This window comes from Dendrobates tinctorius, unplaced genomic scaffold (assembly GCF_039654945.1).
Source record: "Dendrobates tinctorius isolate UK_male_01 unplaced genomic scaffold, ASM3965494v1 ptg000296l, whole genome shotgun sequence".
Classification (NCBI taxonomy): domain Eukaryota; kingdom Metazoa; phylum Chordata; class Amphibia; order Anura; family Dendrobatidae; genus Dendrobates; species Dendrobates tinctorius.
In genome coordinates, this window is record NW_027361963.1 from 3,911,774 (window position 1) to 3,925,075 (window position 13,302).

The 13,302-nt window shown below is 46.2% G+C and overlaps 1 protein-coding gene across 2 annotated transcripts in view; it reads right to left on the reverse strand.

Moving 5' to 3' along the window:
• The window catches only part of LOC141073066 (uncharacterized), a 296,352-nt gene that overhangs the window by 144,762 nt on the left and 138,288 nt on the right, over nt 1–13,302 (reverse strand). Inside the window, exons 4-5 of one of the 2 annotated variants that reach the window (XM_073560385.1) lie at nt 8,741–8,838; nt 8,590–8,662 (exon numbers count right to left, since the gene is read on the reverse strand). The exons of the other annotated variant lie outside the window; for it this stretch is intronic. Coding sequence (XP_073416486.1) covers nt 8,590–8,662; nt 8,741–8,838 — 171 coding nt within the window. The remainder of the gene's footprint in view (nt 1–8,589; nt 8,663–8,740; nt 8,839–13,302) is intronic. 2 annotated transcript variants of the gene reach the window in all.

The window sequence follows — 13,302 nt, forward strand, 5'->3', positions numbered from 1 at the left end:
AGTAACGAGTATCTATCATTGCTACATCCGGTTCTCATGCTAACCTGTCTGCGCTGCATCTGCAGTCTCTGTGCATTGTCTTATGCTCTCTGTCTCCACAGCATATTAGTATCCTGTGTTACCTGGTTATATCTACAACCACCTGGGCCTAAGCCATCCCATTTCGCAAACAGTCATCCGAGTCCAAGGACTATGTGAAGGTCACTGGAACCGACTCCTTACCAACGACCCGGATCCAGGACCCAGCTCATTACGGACTCTGCTGTAACCTTTGTTATCCCTTTTGGTCCTGCTGGGACAGCCGCCACGTGTTCGGGGTCTTACTGGAGGTGGCACCTGTGTCCTCCGGGTATTCCATTCTGGCCCTGCCTGAGGGGCTTTACTACGGGTACCCGGGGCTCACTAGTCACGCCCCCTTCGGAGCCCCCCGGACCGTGGTCCCGAGGTTCCACTTAAAAAATAAAAACGAATGTGAACTTCACCATCTCTGCCTCCGATTCTCTTCGTTACAGATTGCTCCGGCCATGGTATCCGCTGGACCCCAGAGGCCTCCAACTTTGGAGTTGTGCCAAGAGGTGACCTGTTTAAGAGATCAACAGGATAAGATCACGACGTATCTACGTAACCTGTCCACCTGCATGGATTCTCTGCAGAACCCGGCTGCTCCTGATTCACCTAGCAACACCAAGGTACCTGCTGTCATGACAAGCAAGGGCACCCGCCTTGCGGCTCCTATCCGCCTTCCATGGTGATCCCACTCAGTGTCGGGGTTTTCTCAATCAGTGTACCCTACACTTCGAAATCTTGGGGCATATGTTTGCTTCTGACCGTGCCAAAGTGGGCTTCATTATGTCACATCTAGAAGGAGAGGCTCTCACCTGGCTGAACCCATTATGGGAGAGAGGAGACCTGCTGGTTAATGATCTTCAATCTTTCCTAGAAACTTTTCGCAGGACCTTCGATGAGCCTGGCCGGGTCACGTCGACCTCTTCTGCCCGGCTTCACTTACGCCAAGGAACCCTCACGGTGGCTCAGTATGCTGTTCAGTTCCACACCCTCTAGTCTGAGGTATCCTGGAACAATGAGGCCTTGCTGGCTACCTTCTGGGCGGGCCTATCTGGAAAAATTAAGGATGAGCTGGCGGGATGGGACAGGCCTACCATCTTGGATGACCTGATCTCCTTGGTGATCCGGATTGACCTGCGTTTTCAGCAGCGTTCCATGGAGATTAAAAGTGACAGGAGGTCCTACCACCTGGACTCTAACTCTTCCAAGACGTCTACCTCATCCTCTTCTCCCAAAGCTATGGAGGTAGATCGAGTAAGTCTGGCCAGCCGCCGCCAGGAGGCGCGTCGCAAAATCGGAAGCTGTCTGTACAGTCATGGCCAAAAGTTTTGAGAATGACACAAATATTATAATTTTCACATGATCTGCTGGCCTCTGGTTTTTATGTGTGTTTGTCAGATGTTTTTATCACATACAGAAATATAATTGCAATCATATTATGAGTAACAGAAGGTTATATTGACAGTTAGAATGAGTTAATGCAGCAAGTCAATATTTGCAGTGTTGACCCTTCTTCTTCAGGACCTCAGCAATTCTCCCCGGCATGCTCTCAATCAACTTCTGGATCAAATCCTGACTGATAGTCCATTCTTGCAAAATCAATGCTCTTATTTTGTCTAAATTTGAAGGTTTTTGTTTGTCCACCCGTCTCTTGATGATTGACCACAAGTTCTCAATGGGATTAAGATCTGGGGAGTTTCCAGGCCATGGTCCCAAAATCTCTGTGTTTTGTTCCCTGAGCCATTTAGTTATCACCTTTGCATTATGGCAAGGTGCTCCATCATGTTGAAAAAGGCATTGTTGATCGCCAAACTGCTCTTGGACGGATGGGAGAAGTTGCTCTTGGAGGACATTCTGGTACCATTCTTTATTCATGGCTGTGTTTTTAGGCAAGACTGAGAGAGCGCCCATTCCCTTGGCTGAGAAGCAACCCCACACATGAATGGTTTCAGGATGCTTGACAGTTGGCATGAGACAAGACTGGTGTTAGCGCTCACCTGGTCTTCTCCGAATAAGAAGTTTTCCAGATGCCCCAAACAATCGAAAGGGGGATTCATCAGAGAAAATGACTTTACCCCAGTCCTCAGCAGTCCACTCCCTGTACCTCTTGCAGAATATCAGTCTGTCCATGATGTTTTTCCTGGAGAGAAGTGGCTTCTTTGCTGCCCTCCTTGAGACCAGGCCTTGCTCCAAGAGTCTCCGCCTCACAGTGCGTGCAGATGCACTCACACCTGCCTGCTGCCATTCCTGAGCAAGCTCTGCACTGCTGGTAGCCCGATCCCGCAGTTGAAACACTTTTAAGGGACGGTCCTGGCGCTTGCTGGTCTTTCTTGGGCGCCCTGGAGCCTTTTTGGCAACAAGGGAACCTCTCTCCTTGAAGTTCTTGATGATGCGATAGATTGTTGACTGAGGTGCAATCTTTCTAGCTGCGATACTCTTCCCTGTTAGGCTATTTTTGTGCAGTGCAATGATGACTGCACGTGTTTCTTTAGAGATAACCATGGTTAACAGAAGAGAAACAATGATGCCAAGCACCAGCCTCCTTTTAAAGTGTCCAGTGGTGTCATTCTTACTTAATCATGACAGATTGATCTCCAGCCCTGTCCTCATCAACACCCACACCTGTGTTAATGGAGCAATCACTGAAACGATGTTAGCTGGTCCTTTTAAGGCAGGGCTGCAATGATGTTGAAATGTGTTTTGGGGGATAAAGTTCATTTTCTAGGCAAATATTGACTTTGCAAGTAATTGCTGTTAAGCTGATCACTCTTTATAACATTCTGGAGTATATGCAAATTGCCATTAGAAAAAATGAAGCAGTAGACTTTGTAAAAATTAATATTTGTGTCATTCTCAAAACTTTTGGCCATGACTGTACTGTGGTAGTTCCGAACACGTGATCTGCTCCTGTCCAAAGAAGTCGGAAAACTCCTGTGCCTAGGCTCGGTAGGAGAGGACACCCTAGGTAGAGAACGTTCCTCTCCTTCGTTGTATATCTCAGTCTCCGTGACCTGTGGAGCAATAACATTTTCTGGACTCTGTCTGTTGGACTCCGGAGCTGTCGGAAGCTTCATCCAGCAGACGCTTGTGGATCGCTACCACTTACCAGTTCAGGCTCTTCCTAATCCGTTGCAGGTAACCGCGGTTGATGGCCAGCCTCTGACCAAACCCGTCCAGTTTCAGACTGAGCCAGTGGAACTCCGGGTAGGTCTTATGCATTCTGAAAGAATCCGTTTTTATGTGTACCCTGGTTTGTCTCACCCCTTGCTTCTAGGTTTGCCTTGGTTTCAGAAACATGAACCAGTCCTTAATTGGAGAACAGGCGAAATTCTACGTTGGGGAGATTCCTGCTCGGACCGTTGTTTAACCCGGATTGAACCAGCTTCAACCCCGGTCCAACCTGCTACCCTGCCTGGATTACCATCCGCTTACTGGTCCTTCTCGGATGTCTTCGGGAAAAAGGAGGCTGAAAAACTTCCCCCACACAGGTTGTATGACTGTCCAATAGACCTTCTTCCTGGAACATCTCCTCCCCGTGGGAGAATTTACCCTCTTTCCCAGGCAGAGACTCAGGCTATGTCGGACTACATCCAGGAGAACTTGGCCAGAGGGTTTATCCGAAAATCTTCGTCACCGGCAGGAGCAGGCTTCTTCTTCGTGAAGAAAGAGGACGGATCCCTGTGGCCCTCTATCGACTACCAAGGACTGAACCAGATCACGGTAAAAAACAGGTACCCTTTGCCTCTAATTTCAGAACTGTTTGACCGTCTCCGAGGGGCCAAGATCTTCACCAAGCTGGATCTCAGAGGGGCTTACAATCTGATTCAAATCAGAGATGGAGACGAATGGAAAACAACCTTCAACACCCGTGATGGCCACTACGAGTACCTGGTAATGCCGTTTGGTCTAAGCAATGCTCCCGCTGTTTTCCAAGAGTTCGTCAATTACATTTTCAGGGATCTGCTTTACACCTGTGTGGTCTACCTAGACGACATTCTGATTTTTTCTTCTGACTTGGCCTCGCATCGCCGACAAGTGCGCCTGGTCTTACAGAGGCTCAGGGAGAACAGACTGTACGCCAAGTTTGAGAAGTGCCTCTTTGAACAATCCTCTTTGCCTTTCCTCGGTTACATTGTTTCCTCCACAGGATTAAAGATGGATCCAGAGAAGTTATCGGCTGTACTCAAGTGTACTTGTCCATCTGGACTGAAGGTCATACAGCGATTTCTGGGCTTCGCCAACTACTACTGACAATTCATTCCTAACTTCTCCACCCGAGTGGCGCCCATCTCAGCTCTAACCCGGGAAGGTACAAATCCGAAAGATTGGCCTCCTGAGGCTGAGGAGGCTTTTGTTTCTCTCAAAAAGGCCTTTGCAGTCGCACCTGTTCTTCATCATCCTAACTCCAATGAACAATTTTTTCTTGAGGTCGATGCCTCTTCATTAGGTGCGGGAGCTGTACTAACCCAGAAATCGTCCTCCGGGCGAATGCATTCCTGTGGTTTTTTCCCCAAGGTTTTTTCTTCCGCAGAGAGGAATTATTCTGTTGGAGATCGGGAATTGTTGGCTATCAAATTGGCTCTGCAGGAGTGGAGGCATCTTCTAGAAGGAGCTCTTCATCAGGTAGTCGTATACACCGATCACAAAAACCTTGCTTACCTCCAAACTGCGCAAAGGCTGAATCCTCGTCAAGCTTTGTTTTTTGCTTGTTTTAACTTTGTTCTTCATTTTCGCCAAGCTGACAAAAATGTCAAAGCAGACGCACTTTCTAGAGCCTTTCTACCTCCGGATCAAGAAGAAGAACCGCAGCACATCATTTAACCCTCAAGGTTAGTCGCGGTCGCTTCTACTGATCTTGCCCGCCTGCCTCCCGGGAAGACTTTCGTGTCAGCTTCTGAGCGTACTCGTGTCCTTCGGTGGGGTCACTCGTCCAAATTGGCTGGTTACGCCGGCCAGAGAAAGACTTTGCAACTCATCTCCCGGTACTACTGGTGGCCTGCCATGGCTAAGGACATTCTGGAGTACGTCACAGCCTGTCCTTCCTGTGCGCGTAACAAGATGGCCAAGCATCTACCCGCAGGTAGGCTTCAGCCTCTTCCAATTCCGTCTGCCCCCTGGCAATGGACTTCATCACAGATCTCCCGATCTCATCTGGCTGTTCTGTGGTGTGGGTAGTGGTGGTCCGCTTCTCTAAAATGGCTCACTTCGTTCCACTACCCGGTCTTCCAACTGCTCCTGAGTTGGCAGACCTGTTCATCCGGCACATCTTCCGTCTCCATGGTTTCCCTCTCCACATCGTGTCCGACTGAGGAGTCCAGTTCATCTCAAGATTCTGGAGAGCAGTTTGTAAACTGCTAAGAATTGAACTGGATTTTTCCTCAGCATACCATCCCCAGTCCAATGGACAAGTGGAGAGGACAAATCAAATCCTGGCTGGATTCCTGTGTCACTTTGTCAACGCCCATCATGACGACTGGGTAGACTTACTGTCCTGGGCCGAATTTTCTTACAACAATCAAGTAAGTGAATCTTCTGGAAAGTCTCCCTTTCAGATTGTCTTCGGACTGCAACCCGGAATACCTCTTCCCATCTCCGGATCATCTGGCGCCCCAGCTGCCAATACTTTCTCCGAAGATTTTTCTAAGGTCTGGAGGGATACAAAAACTGCTCTGGAGAAAGCCTCTCAGTGTATGAAAAGACATGCGGACAAGAGACGTTTGGATGCACCTATCTTTCGCCCCGGAGACAAGGTATGGCTCTCTTCTAAGTACATCCGTTTAAAGATGCCATCCTACAAATTGGGTCCCCGGTTCATCGGACCATTTGAGATCTTGAGACAGATCAATCCAGTCTCGTACAAGCTGAAGTTGCCCACTTCCCTACGTGTGCCTAACTCCTTTCATGCTTCTCTCCTCAAACCAGTAGTTTTGAGTCCCTTCTTTAAGGATCCGGGTACCACTCCTGACCCTGTCTCGGAGGATGATGTTTTTGAGGTAAAACATATCTTGGCCGTAAGAAAAGCAAGGGGCAAGACCTACTACCTGGTGGACTGGAAGGGTTTTGGTCCTGAGGAGAGATCTTGGGAGCCTAGGGAGAACATCTAGGCACCTCTTCTCCTTAAACAGTTCTACGCAGGCTTGAAGAAGAGGGGGTGTAAAGAGGGGGAAACTGTTACACCCGGTCCCCGTCCTGGCGCTGCGCCCAGGTCTGCACTGTTACTCCTGGCGCTGCGTCCAGGCCTGCCGCTGCTCTCCGTTCTGGGCACTCACCTCTAGCCTCTCGCGCTGCTGCTCAGCGTTGTCCTCCCTCCTCCTCCTGGCGTCCTGTGAGGAGATCTGTAGCTAAAACTATTAGGGCACACCTGCCCGCTCTCTTGCCTTCTTAAAGGGGCGGCGTGCATTATTCAAAAAATACAATTAAGCAATGGCAGTGCACTGGCTGCTATTTCTGGCCTCTCCTCCATAGGGAGAGCGCCGGAGCAGTGAGTATCTATCATTGCTACATCCGGTTCTCATGCTAACCTGTCTGCGCTGCAGCTGCAGTCTCTGTGCATTGTCTAATGCTCTCTGTCTCCAAAGCATATCAGTATCCTGTGTTACCTGGTTATATCTACAACCATCTGGGCCTAAGCCATCCCGTTCCGCCAACAGCCATCCGAGTCCAAGGACTATGTGAAGGTCACTGGAACCGACTCCTTACCAACTACACGGATCTAGGACCCAGCTCATTACGGACTCTGCTGTACACCCCAGAGTACTGAAGGAGATAGCAGAAGAAATTTTGGAACCCTTCTCCAAAATCTTTGAAAATTCTTGGAGAACAGGAGAAGTCCCTGAAGACTGGAGAAGAGCAAATGTTCCTATCTTCAAAAAGGGGAAGAAGGTGGACCCAGGCAACTATAGGCCGGTGAGTCTGACTTCTACACCAGGAAAGATCTTTGAATAAATTATTAAACAACATGTATGTCAGTACCTGGATAAGAATGAAGTGATTAAACAGAGTCAGCATGGGTTTGTAACTAATAAGTCAAGTCAGACTAACTTAATTTCCTTCTATGACGGAATCACTGATTGGGTGGATCAAGGAAATGCTGTAGATATAGTTTATCTTGACTTCAGCAAAGCATTTGACAAAGTATCTCACACAATCCTTATTGAAAAAATGACTAAGTATGGAATGGACAAGGAAACGGTAAGGTGGATTCATAACTGGCTTAGTGTTCGGACCCAAAGAGTGGTCGTAAATGGCTGCACATCCAGTTGGAAGAATGTCTCAAGTGGGGTACCACAGGGCTCTGTCCTGGGCCCTGTATTGTTCAACATCTTTATCAACGATTTAGATGAAGGAATTGAGGGTAAACTGATTAAATTTTCTGATGACACAAAACTAGGAGGGATAGCTAGTACTAGAAAAGAGAAAGAGGATTCAAAAAGATATAAATAAACTGGAGCAGTAGGCAGCAACTAACAGAATGGTTTTTAACAGGGAAAAATGCAAAGTACTACATTTGGGCAATAAAAATGAAAAAAGCATATACAGAATGGGAGGAATAGGGCTAAGCAACAGCACATGTGAAAAAGACTTGGTTAAACTAATAGATCACAGACTGAATATGAGTCAACAGTGTGATGCAGCAGCAAAAAAGGCAAATGCAATTCTAGGATGTATTAACAGAAGCATACGGTCTAGATCACGTGAAGTCAATATTTCCCTCTACTCCTCTTTGGTCAGACCTCATCTGGAATGTTGTGTCCAGTTTTGGGCACCACATTTTAAAAAAGACATCAACAAACTGGAGCAAGTTCAGAAAAGAGCGACCAGAATGGTGACCGGTCTGCAAATCCTGTCTTATGAGGAAAGGTTGCAGGATTTGGGAATGTTTAGTTTGCAAAAGAGAAGACTGAGAGGAGACTTAATAGCTGTTTACAAATATCTAAAGGGCTGTCACATTGTAGAAGGATCATCTTTATTCTCATTTGCACAAGGAAAGACTAGAAGCAATGGGATGAAACTGATTGGGAGGAGACACAGATTAGATATTAGAAAAAACTTTTTGACAGTTAGAGTGATCAATGAGTGGAACAGGCTGCCACGAGAAGTGGTGAATTCTCCTTCAATGGAAGTCTTCAAACAGAGGCTGGACAGACATCTGACTGGGATGATTTAGCAAATCCTGCTTTGAGCAGGGGGTTGGACCAGATGGCCCAGGAGGTCCCTTCCAACTCTACGATTCTATGTAATCTTTGTTATCCCTTTTGGTCCCGCTGGGACAGCCGCCACGTGTTCGGGGTCTAACTGGAGGTGGCACCTGTGTCCTCGGGGTATTACATTCTGGCCCTGCCTGAGGGGCTTTACTACGGGTACCCGGGGCTCACTAGTCACGCCCCCTTCAGAGCCCCCCAGACCATGGTCCCGATGTTCCACTTAAAAAATAAAAACGAATGTGAACTTCACCATCTCTGCCTCCGCTTCCATTCGTTACAGTAGGTGACCACAGATCAGACATGAGTCTCCCCTGCTCACCCTGCTGATCAGCCCATATTGCGATCGCCTCTTCTGCTCCATGTATAACCTCAATCTTAATCAGATCTTCACCCTAAAAAGAAAAATGTAAGATGAGCTCAGGTCCCATCACTTCATGGTCAGATGTTGTGGGGACTTCAGTGTCGTCTACCTGATAATCCTCCAGGATGTTGTAATTCTCCTCTGGACAGTCCTGGGGACACAGAGGACGGGGACATCTCTCTGGTGGATTTCTCCTCCTGGATGCATCTGTGGAGACACAAAGACTGAATACATGACCTGCCGTGTATCGTCTATATACAGCGGGTACGGAAAGTATTCAGACCCCATTAAATTTTTCACTCTTTGTTTCTTTGCAGCCATTTGGTAAATTCAAAAAAGTTCATTTTTTCTCATTAGTGTACACTCTGCATCCCATCTTGACTAAAAAACAGAAATGTAGAAATTTTTGCAAATTTGTTAAAAAAAAAAAAAAAAAAAAAGAAATATCACATGGTCATAAGTATTTAGACCCTTTGCTCTGTATTGAGAAGATGCACCTTTTGAGCTAGTACAGCCATGAGTCTTCTTGGAAATGATGCAACAAGTTTTTCACACCTGGATTTGGGGATCCTCTGCCATTCTTCCTTGCAGATCCTATCCAGTTCCGTTAAGTTGGATGGTGAACAGCCATTTTCAGGTCTCTCCAGCGGTTCTCAATTGGGTTTAGGTCATGACTCTGGCTTGGCCAGTCAAGAATGGTCACAGAGTTGTCCTGAAGCCACTCCTTTGTTATTTTAGCTGTGTGCTTAGGGTCATTGTCTTGTTGGAAGGTGAACCTTCGGCCAAGTCTGAGGTCCAGAGCACTCTGGAAGAGGTATTCATCCAGGATATCCCTATACTTGTCCGCATTCATGTTTCCTTCAATTGCAACCAGTCATCCTGTCCCTGAAGCTGATGATGCTGCCACATTTCACTGTTGGCATTGTATTGGGCAGGTGATGAGCAGTGCCTGTTTTTTTCCCCACACATAACGCTTAGAATTATCACCAAAAAGGTTTATCTTCGTCTCATCAGACCAGAGAATCTTATTTCTCCAAGTCTGGGAGTCCTTCATGTGTTTTTTAGCTAACTCTATGCAGGTTTTCATGTGTCTTGCACTGAGTAGAGGCTTTCGTCGGGCCCGACTGATGGAGAGCTACAGTGATAGTTGACTTTGTGGAACTTTCTCCCATCTCCCTACTGCATCTGTGGAGCTCAGCCACAATGATCTTGGGGTTCTTCTTTACCTCTCTTACCAAGGCTCTTCTCCCACGATTCCTCAGTTTGGCTGGACGGCCAGGTCTAGGAGGACTTCTGGCGGTCCCAAACTTGTTCCATTTAAGGATTATGGAGGCCACTGTGCTCTTAGGAACCTTGAGTACTGCAGAAATTCTTTTGTAACCTTGGCTAGATCTGTGCCTTGCCACAATTCTGTCTCTGAGCTCCTTGGCCAGTTCCTTTGACCTCATGATTCTCATTTGGCGTGACATGCACTGTGAGCTGTGAGGTCTTATATAGACAGGTGTGCACCTTTAAAATATCAAGTCCTATCAGTTTAATTAAACAACAGCTGGACTCCAATGAAGGAGTAGAACCATCTCAAGGAGGATCACAAGGAAATGGACAGCATGTGACTTAAATATGAGTGTCTGAGCAAAGGGTCTGAACACTTATGACCATGTGATATTTCAGTTTTTCTTTTTTAACAAATTTGCAAGTATTCCTACATTTCTTGGTTTGTTTTTCAGTCAAGATGGGGTGCAGAGTGTACATTAATGAGAAAAAAATGAACTTTTTTGAATTTACCAAATGGCTGCAATGAAACAGAGGGGAAAAGTTAAAGGGGTCCGAATACTTTCTGTACCCACTGTATGAGACACGTCTCTCAGAAGTGGTAATTCTAGGTTTATGTATCAGGGACTAAATTACATTGTTGTGGTCCTCACCATCGGTACCGAGGTCCCAGCGCATTGTGGCCCCAAGTATAAAGTGACAATCAGTGAAGCCAAAGCCTAATGCTCTCTGCTCTGCACCCGGAGGATGAGGACCCTGAGGAGAGGGACAGTGAAGACCCTCATCAGTCAGATTGAGGAGTTGTACTAAGAAACACAATGACTCCAAGTTTTGTCTCCACCAGGGATGGAACCACAGAGGAGTTGGAGAAAGCTCCACATTTTAAGACCCTAAATGCAGCGATAAATTAATATTGATTGCAACATTTAGGAGCCCGGGAGAGGGCCGAATGGTTGTCATGGCAACCCGAGATTGTCATGGCAACTTGAGATCTGCCAGTGACAGGCTGTTTAGACCATGCCAGGAGCACAGTCTAAGAGGCTTCTGTCAATGCAGTCAGTACATGTGCAGTGTAATGCATGATATCTGCAATCAGATTAATAAGTTAAGGTCTCATAGAAGGACTAAGTAAAAAAAGTAAAATAAATCACAAAATTAATGAAAAAACATGACAATATTTATGTAAAAACAAATAAAGTACACATATTTGGCATTGAAGTGTCCAGAACGACCCAACCTATAAAAATGTCACAATTATTAACCCCTTCAGTGAATACTGTAGAAAAAAAAAAAGAGCAAAAACAATGCTTTATCATCATATCACTGAACGGAAAGTGGAATAAAACAAGATCAAAAAGACATGTAAATAAGAATGTTATCGCTAAAAAGTCATCTTGTCCCGCAAAAAAACAAGCTGCCATACAGCTCCATCAGTGAAGAAATAACATACGTATAGCTCTCAGAATAAAGCGATGCAAAAACTATTATGTTTACTATAAAATAATTTAATTGTATAAATTTGTAAAAAAAAATTTATAAATGTCGTATCGCCGTAATGTTACTGACCCATAAAAGAGAGAAAAAATAAAAAACTAAAAGAACAGTTCCTAAATTGCTGTTTTTGTGTTCATTCAAATTCCCAAAAAATCAGAATAGAAAGCGAACAGAAAATGTCATGTGCTCAAAAATGGTACCAATATAAACGTCAGGTCGTCCTGCAGAAAACAAACCCTCACATGACTGTCGGCAGAAATATAGGAAGATTATAGCGCACCAAATATGGTTATACAAAAACTTTATTTAGCAACAAAAAGTGTCTTTTAGATTTCGGCAGAAGCCAGACATAAAAACCAGATATAAATCTGGTATCGCTGTAATTGCACCGACCCGAAGAATAAAGTCGTCTATTCGCTAATACCGTACAAAGAACAGCATAAAAAATAAATAAAACCAATTCTTCACCTGCTGTTAATTTGTTAATTCTGCTTACCAAAGATTGAAGTAAGGCTCGGCTCACATCTATCCTGCACTCTACGCAGAGCGCTTACATCGGGGTGTCCGTGTAAATCTCTGAAATGTGTGATTCAGATGAAACCCCCAGTCGAAGATTCCCCATAATGAGGCAGATGAAGGCACTGTGTACACTGTCTGACCTGTGATCCAATGGTGTCCATCTTTTTAAGCGTGCTGTAGTGCAGCGGGGTTGGTGCAGTGCAAAAGATAGGCAGGGACTACAGAAAAGTTCCAAGCAAATGTCTTTAATGTCTAAAAACTCACACACAGGAGTGATGTCCTCCGGATCACAGCTGGGTCACCGTAAACACAGTCCAGAACTCCAAACCCGTTGCCGTGGATGATGGCACTACCGTTTCTTTTGGGTGCATCAGCTGCCTTGAGTTGCCTGGTTCTGTTATCTTCACACAGTCCTGGGTTGCACAGACACCAGCCCTGCAGCTTGCAAACTCCAAGTTGACACAACCAAGGCAAAAACTGACAGTTAAATGGAATCGTAGCCATAGAGCCACTTCCAAAAGCCGGGCTGGAGAGAGGGATTCACCCCACTACCAAACCTGCAAATCCCTCTACAAATAAAAGCCCTTAACAGGTTTTCCTAAAAACCTGACTGAGTCACTACTTGGACCCAATACACTCTTTTACTTTGCCTTGTGACTCACAGGTGTCCTGCTGTGAACACAAGGCACTCCAGCGTGTTTAATAAGACTCCGTCCGCATCCTGGGGGACACCTATTGACCCTCAAATATGATCCCCCTCAGTGTCTCACATTTTCCCCCTCTGTTCAAACTTGTGGGGTTGAACATGTGTCACCATACAGGGTGCCTGGGACAGGGCACCCGCATTCCCTTGCGCCTTCCCTGCATGGTGTTCCACGGTGAAATTGACATTTTGCAGAGACAGGAACCATTTGGTTACCCGAGCATTCCTCTCCTTGGCATTTCTCATCCAGACCAAGGGTGAATGATCTTACACCAAGCGAAATGGTTGACCAAGCAAATAATAGCCTAGGGACTCCAAGGCCCACTTACTGGCCAGGCACTCCTTTCACCACTATGCTATAATTTTTCTCAGCCGGGGTGAGTTTCCTACAAAGGTAGGTGACCGGATGTTCCTCACCGTTCATCTCCTGCGACAGGACTGCTCCTAGGCCAACGTTAGAGGCATCCGTCTACATGACGAAGACACTTTTGGAGTTGGGGCTGATGAAAATAGGCTGTCCGCACAGCGTCTCCTTCATAGACTGGTAGGCTTCCTCTGCTTGAGGCTTCCACCGCACCATTACCGATTTCTTTCCCTTTAGAAGATTGGTTAGGAGTTTTGTTCTCCCAGAGAAATTAGGTATAAACCTCCAGTAATACCCAACAATGCCGAGAAATGCTCTC